At 43.9% G+C, this 27,116-nt stretch overlaps 1 protein-coding gene across 33 annotated transcripts in view; it reads left to right on the top strand.

Annotated features, from left to right (window-relative positions):
• The window catches only part of ZBTB38 (zinc finger and BTB domain containing 38), a 132,924-nt gene that overhangs the window by 86,545 nt on the left and 19,263 nt on the right, over nucleotides 1-27,116 (top strand). For 15 of the 33 annotated variants that reach the window (XR_012014852.1, XR_012014850.1, XM_072792451.1 and 12 more), the window contains 2 exons: nucleotides 448-546; nucleotides 16,464-16,624. The exons of 3 other annotated variants lie outside the window; for them this stretch is intronic. Coding sequence is in view for 8 of the 30 variants with exons in the window: in XM_072792451.1 (XP_072648552.1) it covers nucleotides 16,525-16,624 (100 nt within the window). In the remaining 22 variants the exon portion in view is untranslated. Of the gene's footprint in view, nucleotides 1-447; nucleotides 547-746; nucleotides 9,043-16,463; nucleotides 16,625-18,296; nucleotides 26,597-27,116 lie in introns of those variants that run through there. 15 more of the 33 variants (XR_012014854.1, XR_012014851.1, XM_072792474.1 and 12 more) reach the window with 4 other exon arrangements.

Genomic DNA, 27,116 nt, shown 5'->3' with positions numbered 1-27,116 from the left:
ATATCAGAGCACATTGCATATAGTAAAACCAAGTGTTATTTTAAGACTTTGGGGTTTGTTTATATAATGTAATTTTTAAAAACAGCGGGTCACAGAAAGTTTTTTAAAACACTTGTTTACAGGTTAATAGCCCAGGCTTTGGAATCAACTGAACCTGGGTTTAAGTCCCAGCTCTAACATAAACTACCTGTGTGACCTTGAATAGATTCCATGACCTCTCAAAGCCTCTTTTTGTGCAGCTGTAAAATGGGGAACGTCTCCTACATTTGAGGGGTATTATCAAGACTATACAAGGTCACATATGGCGGTATTTTGCTCAGTACTTAGAGTACGTGTTCCACATACATGCTAATTGCACTTATTGTCATTGCTGAAACATCAAATCCTGGCAGCCAGTCACGGGACTGTGCTCTTTCTTTCTTTTTTTTTTTTTTTTTTCTTTTTTAGGTCTTGATGAGGAGGAGATGGAGGACTCAGAACCAAGAATTTCCAAGTGATTTCTTCCAAAGCATAAGAAACTGTTAGTGCTGGTGTGTTCTCACTGAGGTAACTGAATTTGTGTCTCATGTTAGTCCGTATGAAATAAGAAAGGGATTTTTCTGAGGGACTGAATGACTCCCAAGGGGCATCTGATTTGTGCCAGCAATTGACCAGATTGGGGGATTACAAAGTGACAATGACATTTAAGTGAACTGTTATTAAGGAGACAGGAGGCCCCTGTGATGAAGGAGGAGCTAAGTGAAACAGGGCTCCCGGACGACTGGTTTCTCATTCCAATTCTGCCAATGACTATCATGGGAGCTTCTAGAAGTCTTTTTGTAGATCTCAGATTTGTCCAGACTGGAAGGGCCCACAGACATCATTGAGGCCCAGAGAGTTTAAATGACTCTTTAGGGCACCCCAGTGGGTTGGGCCGAGGTGGGACCACAGCTTGGATCTCAGTCAGTCATGTAGCCAGCTCAGGGCCTGCTGTAGGGTGAGTACCACGTTAGGCATGGAGAGTGCACACATGAAGAGCCCACCCCCAGGACACTTGCAGTTTTTATGTAGACAAGAACTGACAGCTAGCAAAGTGCTGGATTATTTATTTATTTACTTCTCACAATACCTCTACAAGGTAAAGAACAGATGTGAAGGATTAACATGTGAAAAAATTCAGACAGGTCCTGGAGGGCTATATAGCTCATACTGCACGTATGGTGCACATTCTATATGCAAAGCACAATGCTAGGACCACAAAGTTCAAGGCAAAGTGCTTGCCCGCTCCAAGAGTTTGTAGCCTAATCTTCAAAGAGACAGTCAGATGGGCTGTGCCTGACGTTCACCCCTCATTCACCTGCCTCTCCAGCAGGCAGAGTGGGAGGTATTGCAGAAAGAGACCTGAGTCGCTGGCATGTCATAGTTCTTGCCTTTCGATGCAATTTTTCTCTTTTTTCCAAATTTAACCTATACTTCCATCCAACTATTAAAACTTTTACTTTCAACTTAGAAATGATAGTAAGATCTTCTCTGAATTAATTCATTGATGTGTTCACTCAACAAATGTATATTAAGCTCCTATAAGGCACTTGGGTATTCAAGACCAAATGTGCTGTATTTTTACAATCATGATTATTAATTATGTTCAATCTCTTAGGAAGGAATTATTTGTCCAACTGTTAGAGATTTGCTTTTGCTAACATACTAGAATATTAGCTCCAAGGATGTTCAAGATTGACCCATTAAGGATATATAGATCTTTTAAAAAATCTTGAAAGGAATTTCTTCTTGGGGCACTTGGTGGCTCAGTTGGTTAAACATCCAACTCTTGATTTTCACTCAGGTCATGATCTCAGGGTTGTGAGGTGGACCCCAGCATTGGAGTCAATTCTTAAGATTCTCTCTCTCCCTCTACTCCTCCCTGCCCCCAAAAAAGAAAGGAATTTTTTCTCTTTTAAATTCTGACTTTGCCATTACTGTCACTTGCTTATAGTGGTCTTTTATTTGTCGACTTAACCAACAGATATAGAGGAAAGCAGTTTGGCAAGGAAGCTTTCTTTAACTTTAAATGCTTCTCTCTTCTAGCTTTGTAGGTTACCCAGGACTAGGAGTGTTCAAAGGTAAAACAATTTAAGATGCTCTGATTTACAGAATACAAAGTTAGAGATAGCTCCAGTAATTGCATTAAGCAACAGAAATAAAAAAAAAAAAAAAAAAAAAAAAAAAAAGCAACAGAAATCAGTTTGTAAGTCTTGAATGCTGCTTATAACAAACTTAACTCCAGATAGAACAAATGAGATGTTGAATGTGAATGTGCTTTGTAAATTTCTAGGAGTTCTACAAATGTTACACAGCAAATATTTATTGAGTGTCTACATGAGTACATCACTGTGCTAGAGAAAACAGAGGATTCGGCAGCAAAAAAGATCTGATTCCTTCCCTTTCAGAGCCTATTATGTAGGTGAGGAAATAAAATATGCAGAAACACCGTGTGGTAAATGCCAAAAAAGATAGTTTGGTAGTTTGAAAAAGAAAAGGCTCTTTTACTTCTAGGAATCAAGGGATTCTTTCTTGAGAAAAGGCATTTAAGCAAGTCCTTGAAGGATGTAGAATTTCCATAAAAGAGATGGGGAGAAGGGGCACCTGGGTGCCTCAGTCAGATAAATGTCCGATTCTTGATTTCAGCTCAGGTCATGATCTCAGGGTTGTGAGATCGAGCCTGAGTTGGGCTCTGCACTCAGCAGAGAGTCTGCTTGAGATTCTCTCTCTCCCTCTGTCCCCACTCCTCTTTCTCTCTCTCTTAAAAATAAATAAATAGGGGCACCTAGGGCCTATAGGTGCCCTATTATTATAGATGCAGGTTACTATTCTATTAATACAGAATATTAAATGGTTCAGTAAGTTAAGTGTCTGCCTCTGGCTCAAGTCATGATCTCAGGGTCCTGGGATTGAGGCCCACATCTGGCTCCCTGGTGAGTGGGGAGTCTGCTTCTCCCTCTCTATCTGTATCCCCCTGCTCATGCACATGCTCTTTCTCTTTCAAGTAAATAAAAAATCTTTTTAAAAAAATAAGTCTTTTTAAAAGAGAGAGATGGGGAGAAGGCATTTGAGATAGGAAGAACAGCAGGAGAACAAGAGAGCATGAACCATATTCAGGGAAAGGTAGTGAGTCCAGTTGAGTAGAACTGGCCTATACAGGCATCAAGTGGGAAATAAAACAGAACATTCAGTGGCGAACAATAATGGTCTTGAATGTCAAGCTTGGAAATATGAATGTATTAAACCAAAAGGAGTCATTGAATATGTTTGAACAGGGGAGTGTCACAGCTATGCATCCAGGGCATGCTCTTGTGAGTAGCTCATGGGGAGATGGAGCAGGAGAAAAGGCAGGGCAGAAACTGGTGACAGGGAGACCAGTTAGAAGGCTGCCACAGCCCATCAAGGAAAGGTAGGACTGTTGGAAGGGAAGGCCTGAAATGGGTGATAGCAGTGAAACAGGAAAGAACAGATGCGAAAGAGAGAACAGACGCAATGTGACATTTCCGTAAAGAAGGAATAGCTAAAGCTGCCACTGAAATTTCCCAGAGTAGTGCTGCCTGTGAGGGAAACGTCAAAGGTGGGTAAGGAGCACCATGTGAGAGGTGCTGAGTTTGAGGTGGTGACAGCTCACGGGGGGCTTTGTGCACAGAGGAGGGCCAGAGCTAGCTTGGGAGTCATTAAGATCTAAGAAAAAGTCAAGAGATGGGAGATTATATAGAGAGAGAATATAGGGAAGCAAAGATGGAGGATGGAGCCTTATTGGAAAAGAAAGAAGGACCTAGGGGACGGACCTAGTGAGAAGTCTGGCAAGAGAGCAAGGAAGAATTACAAGGGAACAGACTCCACCAGCCAGCAGAAGAGGCTTCCTAGTGGAGGGAGCCGGAAGTACCAGACTCTGGGGAGGGGGGGGCTGGGCTCAGGACGCTGTTGGATTGACAGAGGCTACATCGCATTATTGACACTTTTCTCTTTGAGGTAATATGACTTGCAGAATGAATATTAAATGGTTTCATTCACAAGAATTTGTAGCTTGTACTAATCAAGAATCACCATTAAATTTGATCCTAGTGAGTCCCCCAAAACACTTCTGATTACTAAAATTCCAACTGTTAAATATGGTTGTGAGTAGACAGACCAAAGAATAGCTGTTGGTAGGATAAGTTTGTTGAAAACTACATTTCTGTTGATGGAAGAGGTTTGCTAAAAGTATTTTAATTCCTTTGCCTTTTACTAAATGGCTATATGTATGTGTGAGAGAGAAAGTGTGTGCGCGCATGCGCGTGTTTGTGTGTGTGTGTTTTCATGGGCATATGAGCTTAATACAATGGAATGAGAAGACTGGGGTCAGATAAATCTAGTTTCACAACCTCACCGGGCCATTTTCCAGGCTTGTGACTTCAGAAAAGTTACTCCCAGGGCCTAACTTTTTCCATCTATAACTCAAATAAGATTATTTTGAAGATTGAGTAATACATAATTTGGTCAGGATCTGTACCATAGTAGGAAGTTAATAAATGTTGATTCCCTTCCCCTTACAACCTTGTATAGATATGCAAATTTCTGTATAATATGCATCTATATACAAAGCATTATCTTTATGACTCATTTTAATGTGTTGATTTTATCAAGGAAAAAGCATTCCTCCCATTATAGCTAATCTATCCCGTGATAATTCAACTGACTGGCAACTTAGTATGGATCAGAATCCACCTGGGGAATGCATTAAAATGTGGTCCTTGACACCCCCACCCCCAATCCAGAGATTCTAAGTATATAGATTTTGGGGGAGGGCCTAGGAATCTTCATTTTAGACAAGCAGGACAAGGTGAGGATTAACAAGTGCCAGTTTCTAGGAAGCAGAGAAAGGGGCAAACTTGAGACTTAACATTAATGGATTATATTTGTAAGAAGATAAAAACAGACGAGTCCCAGATAGTCAAGGCATGCTGGGATTCTCATCCCCCAACCGTCTTGGTGTGCAGCACATCCACAGCAGTACCGGGTGACGTGTAGCCTCCATATCAACTTCTCTTCCTGCAGGAAATATAATGGCAGCAACATTGCCTGGTGATGCCATTAAAATATATTTTGATGCGTTTTTCTGTCTGACTCAGTGTCCTCTGGTTGGTAAACATCTCTGCTAACTTGATTCCTTTCTCTGCCTGTCTGCATCCAGGAATCATAGAATTTTTAGGTTAGTTCATTTTGCTCATCCATCCCAACCTCATTTTATAGATGAGAGAAGAATTGATCCTCTTTTTCCTCCTAGTGCTCGCTGTCTTCCTTGCTTATTCACAAGAAGGGATTGAGACATATGTCTATCCGTGATACTTAAGCTAAGTGTGGAGAATATAAGACTTATTTGACTTGTTCATATTGAATTGAGCTTTATACTCCCTGTACATAATTTAAAAATCCGATAACTTAATGTGAATATGTTTATTAAAATGATACCAGGTCCTTTTGTAATACCCTTGGCATTCTGTTGGTGGTTTGCTTCTGTTGGAGGATGCCAGTGGCCTGGAACCTTCCTAGAAATGAGTTTCTTTCTCTATTCCTATCGTGCCTAAGGGGAAAAGATGGAGCAACTTTCATGAAGTGAGTTCTATACCTTCCATGCATTATTTCAGCCATCTTTATTAGAATATCAGAATAACCTGGTGTGGCGGAAATCGAGGCAGAGAGGATCAGTAATGCAGTTGATGAGATTTTCACACCGTAGGGTCTGACTCCAAAGCCCAGGCTCTTCTCTCCATACACCGTATTGTTTCCCCAGGCACAGATAGATAATATGAAATAGATCACTCTTTCTGATTTTAGCTTAGAGACCTTTGTCCCTGATACTATTGTAACCTCAGAACTTTTGACAAGAAACAAGTGGAGCACAGCTAATGCACAAACTTGAAATTGTTGAACAAATATCAACTATGTGCCAGGTACCAGATTAAGACCCCACGCTCATGGGGCCTCCTAGTTTTCCCCACCTGTCCTTATCTACCATCCATATGCTACTGCAAGCTTTCCTTTTAAACTGAAAACACCAGTGGATTTCTACACTGATAAGACCATCGATTTGTGTCTTGCTATAGTTGTTACTGTCCTTTGCAGCGCTAAATGTTCCCAGAGTCACTATGCCAGTTGAAAGTGGAGAACAGCTCCTTGGGGGATTGCCGGAGGTGCTCAGCAAGTGTTTGTTGATTACCCTCTGAGGCCCTAAGGAAGTTTATGATGGGGAGAGGGAAAGAGCCCAGAGCCCTGCAGAGGGAGGTTGGAGGAGATTAAAAAAAAAAAAAAAAAAAAAAAACCACTCACCATGGTGTGAGAAACCAGACCAACCGGCAGGCCTGAGACTTGTCCCTGTGTCCCACTGTGTGACCTGGGGAAAGAAAGTCATGTAACTTTGCTGGCTTGGTTTCCTCATCTGTGACCAAGGAAGGTATGGCTCAGTGATGACCGAGGTTTCTTCTGGCTTCAAGATGAATTATGTTCCCTCTCCAGCAAAGAAGCAGAGGAGCCACGATAAGCAAGTAGAGAGGTGGAGTGAGAGTTAACACCATGCTTGAGGTCTGCCAGGGGTCCTGATTTCAGAGTCCCCTCTGACTCTCCTCATAGAATGACTAATACCAGTCAGATTCTGGGTTCTGCTTTTACCTTACACTTTTGAGGAAAGTGTGTGAATTTAAGGATGGGAGATTGCTTGCTTTGGGAAAATTAGGATGCTTACCAACAGATGGAGACTGGCTGGGAATCAATCAGAAGATAATCAAGTGGGAGGTAGGGAATTATGGTTGTCAAATTATGTGGCCAGAAAGAACCTTAGAAATAAACTAGCCCCATCTCTTCACATTTTAGATAAGAATATAGGAGCCCAGGGACATCATGGGATTTACTCAGGATCACACAGGTAGTAGCAAACTGGGAAGAGAACCCAGTGTCCAGTGCTTAGTCCAGTTCACTCTCTGCAGAAGGAGGGGGGTCCTCTCTTAAGGCAGGTGATCAGGAAAGCAGATGGCAGTCAGAAAGCAAAGCTTAAAGAGAGGCTGAAGCTGTTCCATTAGAGAGAGTGGACCATAATGCCTGCTGGGCTTCAAGTACCCAGTTGGACACCATGATGCAAAACTACCATCCTGTTGACCACTGGGATTCTTGTCAATTAAAGTAGTCAAGAAAATTTCTTTTTAAACTGGGAGAAGCAGAAGGTGGATTCCTATTTTTGAAAGTGCTTTTTTCTCTTTTATTTCAATGCAAATTACTAAGCTATAAAATAATTTAATTTTGAGAGGAATTAAGTATTTTCTGAAGGAATATGAAGAAGACAACCCAGCTTGCACTGGCCACTGGTATGCGTGTGTTATGCTGGCCTGTTTTGCTGGCCATTTTTATACATGCGTTCATCCCCTGCTGCATTTTCATGAGAAAACTAGTGGCTATTTAAATCCTAGAGGAACATCCTGGGGTTATTTCAGCAATCCATGAATGCAGGCTTTGTGCAAGGTGAGATAGATATGAGCTGTCCCTTCCTTCCTGCTTTGTGAGTTGGATATTGTTTCTAGGCCCCATATTGTTTGTGTTATTTTTCCTGTTCGTGTGTTAGAACAACTTCTGATTATTTGTAGAGTTGATCACAATTAGATAATAAGACCACAAATTCAGTAAAAACAAAGCCGGATATATTATCTTGCCAGGCCAGGGGGACCCACATTTGGAATCACAGTCTCCCTAAACCTGCATGCATTTTCATGTAGACATAAAGACTTCTGATTAGCTCTGATAGAAGGTTTATTCACTTCTAGAACAAAGTGAGGATTTCCTCTTTAAAAAAATCTACTCAGTGGGGCACCTGGATGGCTCAGTCGATTGGGGCATCCACTCTTGATTTGGTTCAGGTCATGGTCTCAAGGTGGTAGGATTGAGCCCTGGGTTGGGAGTCTGCTCGGGACTCTCTCCCTCTCCTTCTACCCCTCCCCCTGCTCACTCTTGCCCACGCGTGCTCTCTCTGTCACTTAAATAAATAAATAAAATCTAAAAAAAAAAAAAAAAATCAATATTCTGGTCTGTCCCTGCTTACACCTACTTATTCTGGTCTTGTAGTCCCTGACGTGAGCTCAAAGAGCGAGGCTTTTCAAGGTCTCCGCGCTGTATTTATGCTCGTGTGTGGAAGCAGTTGACTATCTCACAGTAGCCAAAGTCATACCTGCTTCCTGGGTGCCTGCTGCTGAACCCTACCTCCTGTGGTGTTCCATCTTTGCTTTAATGGGAGGACCACCCTGAGGAAGCAGAAGGCACCAGGATAGATGGAAAAAGCAGTGAGTGGCATGGACATGAGGCCTTGAATGGGGTTTTACTCAGACGTTAGAGAATGTAGCCTACCCCAAGTGCTGGGCTAAATAGGGTTAAAAACAAACAAACAAAAAAAAAGAACCAGACCTTTAAATTTTTTCCTGTCCAGGTCTAGCAATTCTGGAGTTTCTTTAGCCACTACCCCCTATGATTTGACTTTGTGCACAGAAGCACGGGTTGATTACCTGGGAAACACATGTTTTCCTAAACGAACGTACACGGCAGGGTTGGCCTCTTGCCCTATTTTGCTGTATATTTAACACTCTTAATACTTGGTTTTGGTTTTGACATTTTCAGGAAATCACTCAAGAACTTTTTGCCACATTTGAATCATCTATTTTAAGACTTTCTTTTCTATTTATTGTCACGAGTTTCTGATAAGGTGATTTGGTGCTTCTCTATTTTAGGAAATACTTTTTGAGGGCTTTTTTTTTTTTTTTTTTTTTTTTAAATGAAGTTTAAATGGGAGTCTTACCTCGGAGCCTAGTCGCTACCTTACATTAAAAAATGACCTATTTCTTCGCCCCAGGAGGTTCCCTTGCTTAGGGAAGATAAAAAAAAAAAAAAAAGTCGGGTGATTAGTCATTGTGGCGTTCAGCAAACAAATCCTTTGGAGGCCATGATTTACGTTACTGGTTGGAGAAAAAGGTTCTATGTGTCTCTAGATGGTTAGTGCCGCGAAAGGTAAGCGCCGTGTATTCCCAGAAGGTCCGTCGAGTGTCCTGTTTGTTGTGTTCAGGCTTCTAAACCCGGTGGCCATTTTCTGTGAGTTTGAATCCCTGTGTGATGAAGCTCCTCCCACTGTGGAGTCTCTGAGCATTTGTTTTCTAAAATGAAAGCACAAGCAGAAACTCGAGCTGTTCTGCAGAACAGCCTGTTCTTCAGATTTTTTTAGATCAGTATATTTAAAAGCATAATTTTTAAACAGCCTATTGCGGGTTGTTTTTATCTGCAGTGGGTTTGGGTTTGTTTGGGGATTTCAGTTTTTTTTTTTTTTAAGTGTAGACAACGTATTTATCGCTGTGATCGCTCCCTGTCCCCCCCCCGCCACTTTTAGTCCAACAGGTGAGCCGGGGAACTATTCGGATACGTGCCTACTGCCAGAAACCATCCTTCGGCTTCAATTTAGTGTCTTTTCTGGAGAGAAATTGGCAGAAGCTCCCTGGGACTCAGTTCCTTTCATATTCTAACCCCCTCTCCAGCCTTTTCCACCCACCAGTTTTCCCCAGGCCATTTCTTTTGTCTAAACCGCTGTGTGTCCATTTGTGTGACCAGCCAGAGCTTCTGCCACTTTCCCACAGTGCAGAAACTCTTGTGCCTCTAGTTGTACATCCGTCCGACCTGCCCGTGGGCTTGCCCGACCGCCCTGCCAGTCACCTGTATCTCCTGGACCCTGGGAGGAGGTGACTGTTGCACAATCCCATGTTGCCTCGGGGATCTGGGCTGCCATGCCTGGCCTCACTCCAGAGATCGCAGTGTGGGCAGCGGTGGCTTCAAACTGGAAAAGTGGGTGGGGGAAGAGAAATGATGGAAAACAACGGGAGGAGGAAATGTGTGTGCAAGGAAAGTAGTACGTGGACTCGAATATATGAGAGCTTGGGTCTGTGAAAATGATCTCTGTGTGCTGGCACCTTACCCGTGGTGGGGAGGTGGGGAGAGACTGCCAACCATGGGCTGTCTGTTGACAACGGGAAGGAAGTGTGGCAGGACAGGGCAAGAGCATCCGCAGCTTTCCTTCGGGAGGCCAGAGGCTGGAAGGATCAACTCTGCATCCCCACCCCGCACTCCAGGGTCTCTAGAGCTGAATTTGCTTCCTCGGGTTGACCACCATTGTTCTACTGAGGAGTTTGCAGAGATTCCCTGGAGACACTTGTGATCCTGGGGGATATGCTTTATTGTGTTGATCCCATTGTTTGAAGCTCTGACTGCTGGGTTGCCCAGGCTGCGCTTCTGTGGTCTGGTTTTTGGAATCGTTATTTGTGTCATATAGTAGTGAAGCATGGTATCGTCCAAATTACTCTGACCCAGTAAGGAGCTACTGGTAAATGCCTGTGCATTCTCAGCAGTTATTGCTCCCCTCACCACATCATCTGCTAATGAGGAGTACGGAGCCCCGTTTGAGAAGGAAAGCCAGGTGCTTCCAGGAGTGTCAATCTGATTTTGTGGAGCTCAAGCTAACCTTATGGTTAAAGTGACTTTTGGAGCAAAGCGAAGAGTTTACTATCTGCCACTCTGCCCTCTAGGATTCATATATTAAGAAATTTTCTTAATGAACAAACATGAACAGGAGGGATCCTGAAGAATATATTCTATGATGCACATATATTCTGTGTCACAGCTTCTCACCACCTGTCCTTCATTAAGATGGAATACTTTAGTAGTTATGGAAGCTGGAATACGGATACTTGACCACATAAATTTTAGAGGACAGTGAATCACCAAAGTTTAGGACAGTGAATCACGGTACAGAGACTGAAACGTTGTAGGCAGGATAAAACTTCTAAGTGGTTTATACTTACGTTATTGTAGATCAGGGTCTAAAGTTCAGATACATACAGACCAGGAAGGTAATATGAATGTTCAGTGCAGGCTGGGTACAAGAAGATGGAATCGTAAAGTGGTGGCAAACCAGAGGCATGAAATTTTTAAAAAATACTGTAGGGCCAGATGAAACACATCTGCGGGCTGAATCCAGCCTCTGGACTGCCTGCATGCCAGTTAGAGAGCCATCCCATCAGACTCAGCCCACCAGTCTGCATTTCCTCCGTGGCGGCCTGCCCAGGCCTTTCCTGCAGAGCGCTGGGCTTGAGGTTCTCCAAGACCCATCCCAAGGAAAAGTCATGGCCACTGAACCTTCTCTGTGTCACAGCAAATAAGGGAGCCACTTTGGAGATAAACTGTGTTCGTGTCATACAAGCAAAGCAATTTGTCAGTGGGATCAGCAGCAGAACACAAGCGTGTACATCCAAGGATATCTGGAGGACATCTGGAGAGGCAGGAGACGTCACGGCCTCGATTAAGCTGCCCAGTGCTCGGCCTGCCCAATAGTACACGACAGATAGAACACGACGAACCCACCAAAGGAAGCCACTCCCTGTTCAGGCACATTACTCCCAAGGCAGCGGAATAGAGCCAAGACTGCAGGGGTGGCTGGCGCCAGGCCCTGGGGTGACTGTGAAGGGCAGCAGGCATTTCGTGATATACCTAGTCTCCCGTTTTGACTGGCTCGGCCCAAAGATGCTTTCTGAAATATCAAGCAGTTAGCCACTTCCTAACTAGTCCCAGACGAGGACAGTGTGAGAACTGGCCCCTATCTCCATTGACACTTGAATGACCTTCCGCACATCCTGGAGTTTATAATGCCTTGCCTTTTTTTTTTTTTTTTCTAAATCTCTTTTAGCTACTCCTGTATTCCCTTGTACTCTTGGTGCTGACTTGTTACGTCTATACAGCACTTAGCACAGGATCTCACATGTAGAAAGTGCTCAGTAAATATTAGCTCTTGTAGTTGGCGTCATCACCATCACCATCATAATGTTTATGATTGCACTAGCAGGTCAGGGAACTTGGTTTCCTTAAGCCATCAACTCAACTGTGTACCTCAGCTGTCTCCACCCTGATGTAAATGAACACGGGCCACATGGCAGTGACCCACCGTGTTGGAAAGTGCCTTAACAAGATGCCCCTCTGACAGGTGCACGTTAATGTGTGGGGAGCAGAGAGACAGACTTGCATGGAGACCCGTCCTTATGGGCTTGCCAGCTTGGAGATGCTTTGGGACAGGTCTCTGGGGCAGGGGCTGGGAGATGTGCCTTTTACATAATACCATAGGGATGTATGATGGGGTGGTTTTGACCATGTTAGGAATCTGATTCTGAAGGCTTGTGTCCCCTGCCTGTGACTTTAACCTGAACACAGCACCTGGTTCCTGCACCTGGTTCCTTTCCACCCTCCCCACCCCCCATGGCCCTTATGGCCATGCAAACCATGTTGCCAAGGAGGGAAATTCCTGTGTTACGAGGCCAGAAAACCTTTGTGTGTCAAGGAACTGACACAAATCATTTTAATGTGGGACATGTAGCAGAGTAAAAATGAGTGATGCACTCTTGGTGAGGACTTGAGGACCCCGGTAGGTATGAGAATGAAGGTGTAACCTTCTTAATATTCTGTAATGTTGGTGACTGAGACTTTTGCCTGCTCCTAAGAAAACATTCTGAAATATGGAAATAACTTATCCCATGCTGCCTCGGTGACTTGTCTGGACCGGAAGCTACTGGGGTGGTGAGGACAAAATGGCCACAGCATCATAGAGACGAAACCCTACCTATAGAAGTGAATTAATGACAAGCCTTTTCAGCCTTTCATGGCTTTCATCTGTGTTTTGAGGGTAACATAGTCTAGCATTTTGTTAATTTATGATTGTGATGATTTTTTTTCCTCATGTCCTGTACACTTGGCAGCCTGGGGTCCCTCAGGCAGCATAAGATTTGGAAGTGCAGCTACAGATCTTAGTTCCTGAAACAGCTCTCTCTCTTCCTCTTTGCTTCCTCCTCTTCCTGCCACTGGCAGGGAATTTTGCTTGGCGTTCTGGATCTCAGTTCCCTCTCTCATTTATCCAGAGGAGTTGATGCCATGGTGTTTAGTAGGTTGGATGGTGGCCCCAAAAAGATATGTTCAGATCCCGGTGCTGTGAACATGACCTTATTTGGAGAAAGGGTCTTTGCAGATGTAAGTTAGTTAAAGATCTTGAGATGAGTTCATCCTGGATTGTGGGCTGGCCCTAAATCCAAAGACAACTGGCCTTATGAGAAACACAGGGAGGAGCAACACAGGAGGAGAAGGCCATGTGAAGACGTAGGTAGAGATCAGAGTGACAAAACCACAAACCAGAGACTGCCCAGAACAACCAGAAGCTGGAAAAGGCAAGGAAGGATTGTTCTCCCGAGTCTTTGTAGAGAGCACAGACCTATGACGCCTTGATTTCGAACTTCCAGCCTCCAGAAATATGAGAGGATGAGTTTCTGTTGTTGTAAGTCACCAAGGTTGTGTAACTTGTTACAGCATGATTAGGAAGCTGATACAGTGTCCAGTCCTTGTCTTGATTCAGAAATGCCTCTGAGCTTGTTAAAAATCAGTTTCTGGGGCTTGACCCCTGACCTTTCTGAATCTGTGGGTCTCTGGCACCAAGAAACTAAAGTGTTGTTTTGTTTTGTTTTGTTTTTACATGAGAGCTCACTTTCATGAGAGCGAGCACTAGAGAGAAAGCATAAGCAGAAGGAGGGGCAGAGGGAGAGGGAGAAGCAGACTCCCCATTGAGCAAGGGGGCCCGATGCAGTACTTGATCCCAGGACTTCAGTCTTCCTACCTTGTTAGAAGTGCGAACTCTTCTCTTTGTAGCATTCCAGCTGTTCTCTCTTTAAATCTCAGGCTGAATTCGTAGGATTTCAGGATGATTTGAAAGTTATCCAGGTAAGTTGGTGGGGACAGGTGACTTGGGGACCCTATTCTTCCCGATCCCAGGACTTTGGGATCATGACCCGAGCTGAAGGCAGTTAAACGACTGAGCCAGCCAGGTGCCCTGAAACTAAAGTTTTAATAAGGGCCTTCAGGTGGTTCTGATACATCTGTTACCCCTTTGGTAGTGGTATTCCTCAAGTTCCTTCTGTTCATCCACTTTACCTTCCTTGGCCAATATCCCTGCTCATGATTGCGACCACATCCTGTGTGTCAATGCAGTGCACATCTAATTCTTCAGCCCAGCTTCCTTTCAGCAATAAAATCTCTTTTGGATGCCTCTTGATTGAGAGCACCACTTGCATCTCCCACAGGCTCCTCAGGGAGCACAGACTTCATTATCGTCCTCCTAAACCAGCTCTTTGATCTGGTTCCCTACCTGCCAATGGCACACTGAGGTAATGAAACTGGGTATTAACCTTCATTCTTCCCCTCTCTCTCTCCTCTGAATTCCAGTGAGTTGATTCTTTCATCCAAATGGCTTTCAGGTCTTTCTCCCCTGTTCATTCCCCACCACCTTCTCCTTGTCTTCTTTTCAGACTCCCTCCAGACATCCTTCTCACCAAATGGTTCCCAGAAAGATTTGTCTACAAATTTGCCAGATGATTCCCGCTGAAAATCTTTTAAATGACTCACTATCGTCCAGGCTGCTCATTAGAATCATCTGGAGATTTTTTTTTTTTAATTGCAATACCTAGTATTCACCCAAGACCAAACAAAACAGAATCTCCAGTTGGAGCCTAGTGTTGGTTCTTTATTCAGTTCCCATAGGTGATGCAGTTTAGGGTTGAGAACTTCTAGACTAGATGATAAAATCCAAAGTCTTGATAGTATCCCAAACTCCTCAACTATATCCCTGCTAATCTCTCCCTCTCCATCTCCATCAGACCCTACCCACACCCTGTGCGGCAGCCATACCCACCTCTTGCCATTCCCTAAATGTGTCATTCTATCTCACGCCCGCTTGCCTTTGCTTAGACCTCTGCCTGGAATAGAATGCCCCTTTCTCTCTGGGATTCCAAGAAATGCTCTCTGTCTTTCAAGACTTAGTTCCATCTCTCTCTCCTTGACTCTTCTTCCCCAAACTCAGTTTAAGGCTGCGTGCTCCAGAGTCCTAGGCCCACTTGCTAGTGCGCTTTGATTATCACAGAGGAGCTGTTTGTCCGCATGTCTGTCTCTTCCATTAGACTATGGCATCCAAAAAGTGGCTGAATGAGGGAAGAAATAAAGGAGTAAACAAAGCCAAGGGGATGAAATAGTGTTTTTGCTTCCTAAATTATTGCACCTGTGCTACCTTATATCTCATCAGACACTTAAAACTCTGCTTGGTTTTAATGAATGTAATGAAGCTGTAGAAGTAGCAGTAGTTGTGTGTAATGCCATTAATTGAATGTTTGCTAGCTGCAGTCTCCATAGTTATTGTTTCATTTAACTAACTCAATAATCATCTCAGGCATCATTCCCATTTTACAGAGTGAACTAAACAAAATGCTTGCCATCAGGTAAAGCAAGATGGCAGAGAACACAAAGTGGAATGCATGGATGATAACCTGGTCAGCTGTATTAATAGCATATAGGCTGGTCAGGAAAAACTGGTTCTGTTGATCAAAATAGCTCTTGGTGAGTAGTCTTTTGAGTGACATGTTCACATTTGGCACCAAATTTGACATAAAACAAACAAAGCCATTAAACAGCACTCAAAAGATGAGATGGTGATTTCTATTTATTAACATTTGGGATCACATAAATACAGTCTTCCTGTTCAGCGTGCTAGAAGGAGTGTGTGACCCAGAGTCACAAGATCAGGGTTGAAAACCCAGCTGTGCCAATTACACAATATATGATGTTAGGATTTTGGCTTAATTTTTTTGAGCCTCAGGGTCTTCGTCTCTGAAATGAAAATATTATTTCACAGCCAACAGGGGTGTTGTGAGAAAAGAAAATGAAATGGTATGTACGAATGTGATTTGGAAATGGTATAGGACTAAATGGGATTGAGGCTGAGCATCCTTGTCCTTGTCCTTTGTTTGGGTCCAGAAGGTTGGCCTTTGGGAAGTGTTGGGATGGGGAAGGGTGATGTTCTGCGGGGTCAGTGGATATGGGCACTGAAACAGTTACAGGTTGTCTGATTTCCTGGGGGGGATGGGCAGGGTATGAGGATGCTGGGCTATGAGCCCCAGAAAAACGCATGGCATGAGCCAGTTGGGGAGGATGTGAGAATGGAGACAAGTGGTTAGAAAATTAGAGTCCTGTTGTGCTTAACGAAACAACAGAGCTGAGAGAATGTAACTGGACAGGGTTTTACGCCGGTTCACCTCTAAGCAGGGGCTAGCCTAGGGACCACAGGTCAGGTCCACAGAGTTTGACCTCTTGTTCTTTCAAGTAAAAGTTTTCTTTGCTGCAGCTCAGAAGTTTTCTGAATCTCCACGTAAGAGCTCACTTCCCTGAGGTCTCAGGGTCTTGGTTCTTAACCTATTAATCCGGTAACACAGCCAGAGCTGTTCTTCACAGGGTCACTTCCTCATCGTGTGGATTCAACCTCCTTCTTCCTCAGAAATGAAACCAAGCCTTTATCTTTTTTATTCTGATAGATTGAAAAATATTTTCCAAGTCCTGATCTCGAAATACGATCTGTTCGGGTGAAGGGTGTGCATGTGTGAGAAGAATGACCACATTCTGCCACTGTCTGGAGGTGGGCATAGGAAACAGCCCTGCCTTTCTGTCAGAGACATCGCCCTTCTGAACTTAACCTGTAAGTTTCCAGAGTGTGAATCTGTGTGACATGTTTTTTAAAAAAAAAAATCCAGTAGATCTAATATGAGACAGAATTGACGTTCTAAAAATATCCCAGCACACTGGAGATGAGGAACAAAATGAACGTGATTCAATTTCATCAGAATAAATGAGGGAATTTTTGAGCTAAAAAAATTCAGGCTTGGAAGTTTGGAAGCCAAGGAGGAAGAAGAAAACAGGGGAAGAAAAGAGAACTCCATGCCCCCCAAAAAAGAAAAAACACCTGTATATCCTAAATAAAATAAATTACCAAGCGCTGTTTGCTTACTATTTGCACTTGCAAGTCCTCAGATACTCTGATTTAATCTTCCCACACTCTGTGAGGTGCGTAGCATTCACTCCATTTTATAAATGAGGAGATTGAGACTTAGGGAGGTCAAGTCCTTCTGTGGTCATGCTGTTAGTAAGCAGGTCCCAGCATCTGCCTGTTGAGCCTGGTACAGTGAAGCATGTGGGACCAGAAGTCTAGCAGCCAGTTTTCTTTTGTTTTAAAGATTGATTTATTCATGAGAGACAGAGAGAGAGAGAGAGGCAGAGACATAGGCAGAGGGAGAAGCAGGCTCCATGCAGGAGCCCGATGCAGGACTTGATCCCAGGACCCAGGGAATAGGACCTGAGCCGAAGGCAGACGCTCAACCATTGAGCCACCCAGGTGCCTAAGCAACCAGTTTTGATCAGACCATGAGCTCTTAGGCAAGTCATTTGACTTCTCCATCCCTCAATCTTCTCACATCCAAAATGAGAGGACCAAATCTGATGCTGCTTTGGTCTACAAAACCCTTTGCAGTGGAATACCAGAAGGAATTTAAGATGTTTAGCCCAGGGAGAGGGCCATGCAGAGTAAGCCTTCAAAGGGCTGTCATCCGGGCAGAGGCTACAATTGAGGACTCCTTCTTTGTTCCCGGTGAGGACTGCTCCTCTGAGGAGGAAATGGCTGTGCTGGGTGGAGCCCTCACCATCCCCTCACCCCCTCCACCTCCCACCCCAATCTGAAGAATCTCTAGAAGCCATTCGTGGCAAATTAAGAATGAGTAAGAGTGCAACGTCCACTAAGAAGCAGGTTCTTTGCTTTTTGTTACCTAGAACACTCAGTGTCCATTTATTTTGGAGCAGTAGCTGCTCTTCTGCCCGTTTTGAGAAAGATTTGGGGCATTGGATTACCAGCTACCCCGACACGAGCATTTCTGTGTGTGGACTCAGCACCATCTTGTGGATGCAGCTCCCTGGACTGGGGATGGGCTGTGGTCATCAAATGGAAAAGAACCTCAAAACGACCCTGAAAAAGCAGCTGCAGAAGCAAAGCTCTGTTTAAGGGATCACATTTTTTAAAGGGGCTGCCTAATCTTGGAGCTAGGAACTGCCTTAGGGAATTTACTTTGATGACCCAACCCTGTTGTTAAGCCCGACACCTGGAAGAGCAGGATGGGCAGATCCAGGGACACAGCAGCCAGACCTTCCCAGGAGTTGTGTGTCTACCTGGAAGGGTATCAGTGCAGAGGCCTCCTGGAGAGGGAGCCCAAGCTCCTCCCTCCGTGGCCCTGTTCCCTATATCCTGCATCCAGCCCCACCTCCTCTCCTTCTTGCTAGTATTGATTGCCACTCAGGACATAACTTCTTTATTGTGTTTAAAGGCCCCCTTCCTTCCCAGTGAAGTGAGGATGGAACAGAATGAAGGGGTGAAGAGAACAGAGCACTCAGGTTGTAAAATGTGTTGCCTTCCCTAACTCTTGTCTACTAACACTGGTGAGGCTGGCCACTTGGATGTTTTGGCCATTTCTGTGTGTGAAGAGACTGAGTAGTAATAATCTAATCTGCGGCTAGGAGGATGGTCTGAGGCAGTCTTGCTCATCGCCTTTACCCAAAATGGAAGGAGCAATGTGTAGACCCAAAGAAGCCACTGATCTCTTCTCTGCTTATTCTTCACAGTAGGGTTGGGGTGTGTGTGATATCTTTAATGGGCTTGTAGGACCCCCCCCCCCAAAAAAAAAAACCAGCAGTCACTAATTTTGTATTTGGCTTTTATGTATCTTAATATTAATATCATGATTCATGTACTCATTCCTTCAAAGTAAACGTTTGTTCTTTTAGTTGCATCACTGCACCTACGCCAGCATATTCTCGCAAGACTTAATATAGGAACCCTTACTGGGTTACCCGCAGTCCCTTATTTTGCTAAATATTTGTTTTTGCACTTCCATGAGTATTTTTTAGCTAACTTCTTTTCTTTTGGGGTCAGCCTGGCTTCCAGCTGCCCAGCCTGTCAGGAGTAGTCTTGCTTCGGCTTGCCAGAAACCCTGGAAGCCTGAGACTCTCCAGGCCACCCATCTTTCCATTCAGCTTCAGAGAAACCCCTGCTTACAAAACGGCCCCTGATTCCAGTAACCTTTCAACCAACAAGTATTAAATTGGTTGCTATTATCAAAATGAGATGGGCAAAAGGAAATGAGTTGTAGGTATTGTTTTCTGGAGTTTTTACAGAAAATTAGGGTGAAAAGAGCAATAGAATATGAGATATCTATGTTGTCTCATCTAATCTTATAAAGAACTGGGTTATATCCATTTTGTAGATTAAAAAAAAAACCAACAACAACAACAGGTTTGGGAGTGCCTGGGTTGGTTGGTTAAGCGGTTGGAGCTCAGTTGGTTAAGCGCCCAACACTTGATTTCAGCTTAGGTCATGATCTTGGGGTCCTGGGATTGAGCCCCTTGTAGGGCTCTGTGCTCAGCAGAGGATCTACTTGAGGATTCTCTCCCCCTCTTCCTCTGCCCCTCCCTGCCACTCCTGCTCACTCTCCTGCGTGCTTGCTTGCACTCTCTCTTTCTCAAATAGGTAAATAAACCTTAAAAAAAAGGAAACAAAAAATAAAAAGAAAAAAAGAAAAAAACAAAACCTGTCTGGAGGTGCTAATTAACTTATCCTAGTTCATACAGCTAGTAAGTGGCAGAACTGGAGTTTAAACCCAAGAGTGTGTAAGCAGAGGCACTGTTTGATCCTCTGAGTCTAAAGATTTAACTGTACAGACAGGACGACTCAATGTACAAGAGAAGGAGAGCTTGAAACTATTGACTACATCTGACAGTTGTCAAAAATTTCCCTCTAGGACTTCAGTAGAAGCCTGAACCAAAATCCCAAATAAGAACATAAACATGTTAAACCCCAAACCGAGCCCACTTTTTTTTTTTTTTTTGCTGAATAAATCTAATCAATCCATTACACTTGCACATAAACTTAAAAAATTGTAAAATCAATAAACCAAAGTGTTCTCTAAAATAAATCCTACATAACAAACGGACATGTTACTAGATTCTTAGTTTGAGGTAAGGAGGAGGTCCCAAGATGTTCGCCCTCTAAAAGTCCCGTGGTATGAGGGGAAAGGAGCAAACGTGGTCTGCCAGGCGTCTGTCTACAGAAAAGGTAAAGAAGCAGAACATAGGGAAGGCTTTGTTTTTTTTTTTTGTTTTGTTTTAGAGAAGGGGACAAGGGACAGAGAGAGGAGAGGGACAATCTTAAGCAGGCTCCATGCCCAGTGTGGAGCCCAACTCAGGGCTCGATCTCACAGCCCTGAGATTCTGACCTGAGCCGAAACCAAGAGTTGGACACCTAACTGACTGAACCACCCAGGCACCCCAAGGGAGGCTTTATGAATGTGAAAGAATGTTGCTATCTAAAACAGGTAACCCAATAAACTGAGGTACGCTAGCTTTGCCTTACATAGCATAATTTGAGTGATCTGACATAAAAGGACAAGAAAACATTATGGAAATTTATAGATGATTTAAGTATATGTCTTAAACATTATTTTAGTCTCCTTCCTATAAAAAGCCTTTTACCAGAATCGCTAATAAATAGCTAAGTTGAATGATTTTTATTTGAATTTTTAATACTTTTTTTCCACCTGTTAAGAAGAAAACTAACAGACAATGCAACTAAAAAAAGAAAAGAATTTAGACAATACTTGTAACTAAATGCCCACATAGGAGCTAAGGCTCAGATGTAACTGCTCTCTGCATTAGGGTAGAATGATCATCTGATAAACCCTTCTGGGAGGAGTGATGAGGACCTTTGGGCACACAGTGAACTAAAACATTTGTCCCTGCCATTGAGGAATTTCACATTCCCTCTATTTGGGGCCTGGGGCCAAGGCTTGTAATATTTGTTCCTACTGACACTTGCAACTAATTATTATTTGGTAATAGTAATATTAATAAAAGCCAACATTTAGTCAGTTTGATTTTGTGCCAGACATATGCCAAGCAACTTATAGATATTATCATTTAATCCGTGTGTTAACCCTGGTAGATTCTATTTTTAGCTCCATTTTGCAGATGAAGAGGCTGAGGTACAAAGAGCTTAAGAAATTTGCCCAAAGGTCACAACCAGAACGTGACAGAGCTAGGGCCATCCGACACCAAAGTTCAGGCTCTCGCCCACTATCCTAGACTGGACGTGGCCTGTCTTACCCTGAATTATCCTTCTGTAGATCTCTGTTTTGTGAACAGACTAATACAGTGCTTTGGGGCCTCTCAGTTCTCCTGATTCAGGAGCATTATTTAATCTCTGCACCCGCTTGGCTTTTCAAAACCCACTTCTTTTTTCTTTCTTTCTTTCTTTCTTTCTTTCTTTCTTTCTTTCTGTCTTTCTGTCTTTCTGTCTTTCTGTCTTTCTGTCTTTCTGTCTTTCTGTCTTTCTTTCTTTCTTTCATTTTATTTATTTATTTGAGAGAAAGCACAAGCAGAGGGAGCAGCAGAGGGAGAAGCAAGGTCCCCCGCTGAGCAGGGAGCCTGATGCAGGACTCCATCCCAGCACTCTGCAGTCATGACCTGAGCCGAAGGCAGACGCCTAACCTACTGAGCCACCCAGGAACCCCTCAATACCTATTTCCTATAGGAGCCCCTGTGTTGCACTCAGTAATTGGTGAGTGGTAGGCATTTGATAAATAGTACCTTGAAATAGAAGTGGATCAAAAATTAATAATTTTGGGGAACCTGGCTGCCTCAGTCGGTAGAATATGCAACTCTTGATCTCAGGGTTGTAAGTTTGAGCCCCATGTTGGACATCAAAATAACTTAAAATCTTTAAAATAATAATATTTATGAGCACCATATATTACTTTGAAGTTTACTTTTTTTTTTTTTTTTAGAAAAACCAATTTAAAGTAGAATGTTACGAAGAATTCCGAATTTCCCTAATGTATTCGCCACAGAGCCACCTGGTGGGCCATATGGCATCTTTGTACATTTTAAAGAAAAGGCCCCCTCCATCTGGCAGGAGGATACAGCCCTCACCAGTGCACCTGCCTGGCCAAGGAGAGCATAAGCTGGCTCTCAGCCTCCCTTTTCTCACAGCATATCACACGGCATAACCTGTCCCCCTGCATGTGGCAGCCCTGCTCAGGTCCAGCCAACAGTTTGCCAAGGACTCACACACTAGTAAGTAGGCTGGCGTCATGAGCATATGAGACTTTGATACCAAGAAAGAGGTGGAAAAACCGAGTTCTTCTTCTTGTTGTTCATAAATCTGAAATTGGTTTTTGAGTCACACTGCTTGGATCTGAACACCAGCTATGCTGCCCACTAGTGAAATGATTCTAGTCAAGTCATACAGCCTCTCTGCATCTCAGTTTTCTCATTTGCAAAATCAGGTTGCCATGAGCTTAATCGAGATGGTGTGTGCAGAGTATGTAGAACAATACTGGATGCATGGACATGGCTGACATATAAGGTGGATTTCCTCCTAACAAATGAACGAGTCTTACTGAGGACATTGATGCATTTGTGGTGGGATGTCAGTGTCACATGAAAGTAGTCCTTGGGAAGGCTACCCAGGGGGGCTCTGACACAAGCAGGAGACAATAGTGAGCTGTTTCTTCATAGCATAGTTCAAAGTCATGGGCCAGTGCATGTGCGCAGCTTTTTTATACTACACCCACATGTTTATTACTTTGAAATTTTATTTTTTTTAAAGCTATTTTAAAAGTTTGTTTCCAAGTTAACCCAAGCACTCAGGGGCAAAGTCCAAATCCTTTGAGTTTAAACTATTTAAGAACAAAATTCATCTGAGTACATTTTAAAGACTTTATTGGCTTTATTCAGTGATTTGTGAATTGGGAAGCATCCAATCTAACAGATAAAAAGGAGCACCAAAGAGCTGTGTAAGACAAGAGATTTTATAGGCAGCAGGGAGCAGAAGAAGGAAGTTACACTAGGCAAATGGATTGGTTATTGCAAGGCTGCTTTCCTTATATAGGACAGCAGGGTATCATTGGGCAGATTGCTTATTTAATGCTGATCAGTTGATTCCTGACTGACTGGTTTAAGATTCCATTTCAGGAAGAGCCAAACTAAGTTATGTTTCAGTTTGGTGACGTGGGGCTTAGCATAGGTGACTCCATTTTGGGCATTGTCTCTCACAGATCAAGGCATATCAGTAGAGCTTCAAGTATTGTTCTTTTCCTTCACTTGAGCCAAAGCAGAAATAGTAAGTCCTTTTTCAGTGTTTTGAAGCCGTGTTTCAATGTTTCAACTTGTTTGAGCAATGACAGCTTTGTGGGCAGTAGATGGCCCTGGCTTGTCCTATCTAGCCCGGCTTTAGGCTAGCAGTGTTGATCTGGTTACGTGTGTGTGTTTCCTTGTAGCATGTCAGAACAACCTCTTGACTTTTTTATGCTCAACAAACATACTCATCCCTTACCATAGGTGACAAATAGGGCAATTCGTGTTGCCTTAATGCTAGATCCAGAAAGCTTGGTTTCAGTGCCCAATGTAGTGGGCTTTAGAAGGCTTGGTGTTTGGTTGCTTTTTGTTTTTGTGTTCATTTAATAAAGCTTTATTAGCACCTGTCATGTGACAAGTCCAGAGCTGGGAGCTGGGGATACTGGTGAACAGTCTTAGTCCTTATAAAACTGATACTCTTGTGGTAAAGGTACACATTTGTTGATACTTAATTACAATCATAATGAGTGCTATGAAAGAAGAAAAGTATGCTAAGAATATGTAATGGATGAACCTAATTAAGGGGGAAAGGATTGTTGGATGGAGATAAGAGTAGGCTGCCATCTGGGCTAGGAGGGCGTTCTAGGATGCAGAAGCAACACATGCAAAGGCCTGGAGGTAGGAAGATCCTAGGCATATTCAAGAAATAGAAAGAAGGCTGCCGAGGCAGGGTAGAGTGGCAGGAAATGGGGTTTAGTCGCAGAGGACTTATAAGCCTTGGTGAAGATATTAGAATTTGGATTTAGGGTGTTAATGAGCTTCACTGGCCAGGTCTCAGTTCCGTGTTTATGGGACTCTTTTCTCCATTTGTCATGGAGAAAGCGCACACCCAGAGTTGGCCCTCCCCTGGAGAGTCTCTTTCCCTGGTGCTCCCCTGAGGCTTCATGCTCACTGCTCTTATGCCATACTCTGACTGACAGATCTCCAGCATGAGCTTCTTGATCTTTGAGCCTGCATCATCCCCAGTCCTATGCTGAGAAGGCAAATCTAAGTACTCATGGGGGAGGGGAGGCAAATGAAAACTCATTTTCCTTATTACACACACTTCAGATTAGCAAATCCTGGCTATGCATTTCCTTTTGTCTTCTGAATGCATGGACTGAATTGAATTGGTAATAGACTTTTAAAAGTCAGCCTTTTTTGGGGTGCTTGGGTAGCTTAATCAGGCATCTGCCTTCAGCTCAGGTCATGATCAACCTTTTTAAATACTGAAATTTTAAGTTGGCAACCTGTGGGTGTAAAAGCCTTGGTGTCAGGTGTGTAACCAATTCTGGGCCATGGAGCAGACCTTAGGACTGACTTAGAGGATGCCTCTGTCCCTCCACTGTCTGCCCGGCTGGCCTTGAGTGCCCAGGCCCAGGGCCATTCTCTACCAATGCTCAGCTTGCCCTGGTGATGGCTGCTCATGGCCAGGGGTCTGCTTGCCTTAACTCCGATCCCACTCTGACACATTCTGCTTCATGACAGGCAGTGTTTCTTGGTTACTTCTTGGCATGTGACCCCAGCTGGCTGCCCCCGGCAGCTCTAGCTCTTGAATCTCAGCCTGGGTCTGTTCCTGCCACGGGCTTCTCAGTGGTGATCCTATACAGTGAGCCTACCGTCTGGACTTGGCACAGGACAGTTCTGCGCTGGGTAGATCAGGTCACCTGCTCTGTCTTCACTCCTGTTGTGAGTGCACATGCCCGTGAGACAGCAGAGAGTGGGGGGCTGAGCACTGTGCTGCCATCCGAAATTACAGCTCCCCTGTAAGCAAGGCACTATCTGGGCTCAGTTTCCACTTGATACTGTGGACCCAATAATATCAGCTTCTATATATACCCCGCACAGACTCTTCTAATTCTCTTAACCCTGTGAGTATATAGTAATATCTCCATTTTACATGCCTACTACACAGGATGGTGAGGGGATTGAAAGAATTAATACGTGAAGTGCTTTACAACCTAAAATGCATCAGATAAAAGCAAACTTATTCTAAATTGATTAGGCAAATTCAAACAAATTGTCATAGCAATATGTAGGGTGCCTACCCATATCTAATACTGATTTAGAAACGTATCTATTTACAGTATGGATTGTCTATTTAGTAATTGAATGTTGAGGGTCTACTATGTGTCAGGCACTATTCTAGGTGCTTAAGATACATCAGGGAAGAATATCAAAGATTACTGCCCTTGTGGCACTTAAATTCTAGCAGGCAGATGGATAGTAAGCAAGAGGTAAAATGTGTAATCTGTTGGAATGTTATGGGTACTGTGGCAAAGAAAAAAGCAGAGCAGCGTTCAAGGTATCAGGAATGCAGGGGAGAAGGACGCGTTGCTCTTTTAATCAGGGTGAGCATTTGTGTTTTTTGTGCACAACCCACTTAAGTCATTCAGCAACTGTTTCCTGAGTGCCTGTCATGTGCTGTGTCCTGTAGATGTAGCAGTGAACAGGATGGACAAGGTCATTTCCCTCCTGGAGCTTCCCTTTTGGTGGGCAGAGTATGGACAATGACCAAGCAAACACATGTGATGACTACAGGTTGAGATGGGTAGTATGAAGGAAAACTATCATACTTCAGGCATTGTGAGAGCAAGTGAAAGCAGGATCAAATAGATGGACAGGGTGGTCCCTCCAGTATGACATTTGACCAGGGCCTGAAGCATGCGAGTGAGCCAGCCACAGGCAGTACTGGGATCCGTGTGTTTCAAGGCCCCGGGGCCGGAAGAGACTTGGCAGATAGAGTAAGCATAGGGAGGCCTGTGTGGTGAGCACAGAGTGGGATGGAAGGGAGCAGGCAAGTCTAGAGACAGTGAACAGGACCTGGGGACCACACCAGGCCTCACAAGCCAGTGAAGCGTCTGGATTTTGCACCGACTTCAGGGAAAGCCACTGAAGGGTTTTCAGCAGGGCTTGACTTGATATCGTTAATGTCCCATGTATCATATGAAGCATGGACTGTATAAGCAGTTCTCTTGAAAGCCACCAGCTGAACGGGACACGGTCAGTTCTCAAGCTGATTCCAGCCCACACTCCCTGAGCCCCACAATGTGCCAAGCACTGCACTTCATGCTGGGTGTGTTGTGTCATTCATTTCTCCCTGCCCGATTCCTGGCCTATCCAGAAAGAACCAGTGTAAACTGTGATTCCTTATCATAAGTAGTCCTCAGAAAGCTGGGGTGCAAAGGGAGCAGGGGGTGGAGAGGGAGGGTGCCGTGGGGAGGTGGGTTTATATAGTGTAATGCCAAAGCAGCAGTTGGTGGACCCGTCCTTGTGATTAGCTGGAAGGTCAGCCTTGTTCAGTACCCAGAATATCTGACAGTTCTTCCCTTGGCCTTTCCCAAGAGAAAACAGTCAACTGAGAGAAGCATGGGCCATTAAATCAGTTGGCCTTTTAAAGGCTCACAATAAAAGTATTTGGTTTTTGAAACCAACTCTTGATGATAAGCTCACCCCAAAATGAAAAGTTTCAGAGGACAAGAGCCCTGTGCTGGTCATCTTGGTAACTTGGCCCCCACAGCATTCAGATTAAAAATGCCTCCCACATTAGGGACTCTTAGTCTCAGTGAGCTTGGCTGAGATGAGAAACGAATACAGCACTGGAGGGCTTCAAAGATAAACACTTGAAGCCTGTTGGCCAGGTTTCTTAAGCAAGCAGGTATGTGGGCAAGCTCGATCCTGAGATGAACCCAAGGTACACGGGCTACCCTGAAATACTGTTGTGTTTGAAAAAGAAAGAGAGAAGCCAAGGACCTTTCCCCCCTTTCATCTTTCCAAACAAGCAGCCTGAAATATTTAACTGAGCACATTGCATCACTCATGAATCTGATAATACTCGTTCTTACAATCAATATGCACGCAACTACAAGTCTAGAGACCAAATGTTTACCTTTCAAAGTAATATATTCAAGTAAGGTTGTTAAAGCCAACCTCCCTCTGTCGAATACACCCTGGCAGCTTTCTGATGTCAGCCTTTCAAA

Source organism: Canis lupus, chromosome 22 (genome assembly GCF_048164855.1).
Source record: "Canis lupus baileyi chromosome 22, mCanLup2.hap1, whole genome shotgun sequence".
Taxonomy (NCBI): Eukaryota; Metazoa; Chordata; class Mammalia; order Carnivora; family Canidae; genus Canis; species Canis lupus.
This window is presented reverse-complemented; position numbering and strand designations above follow the sequence as displayed.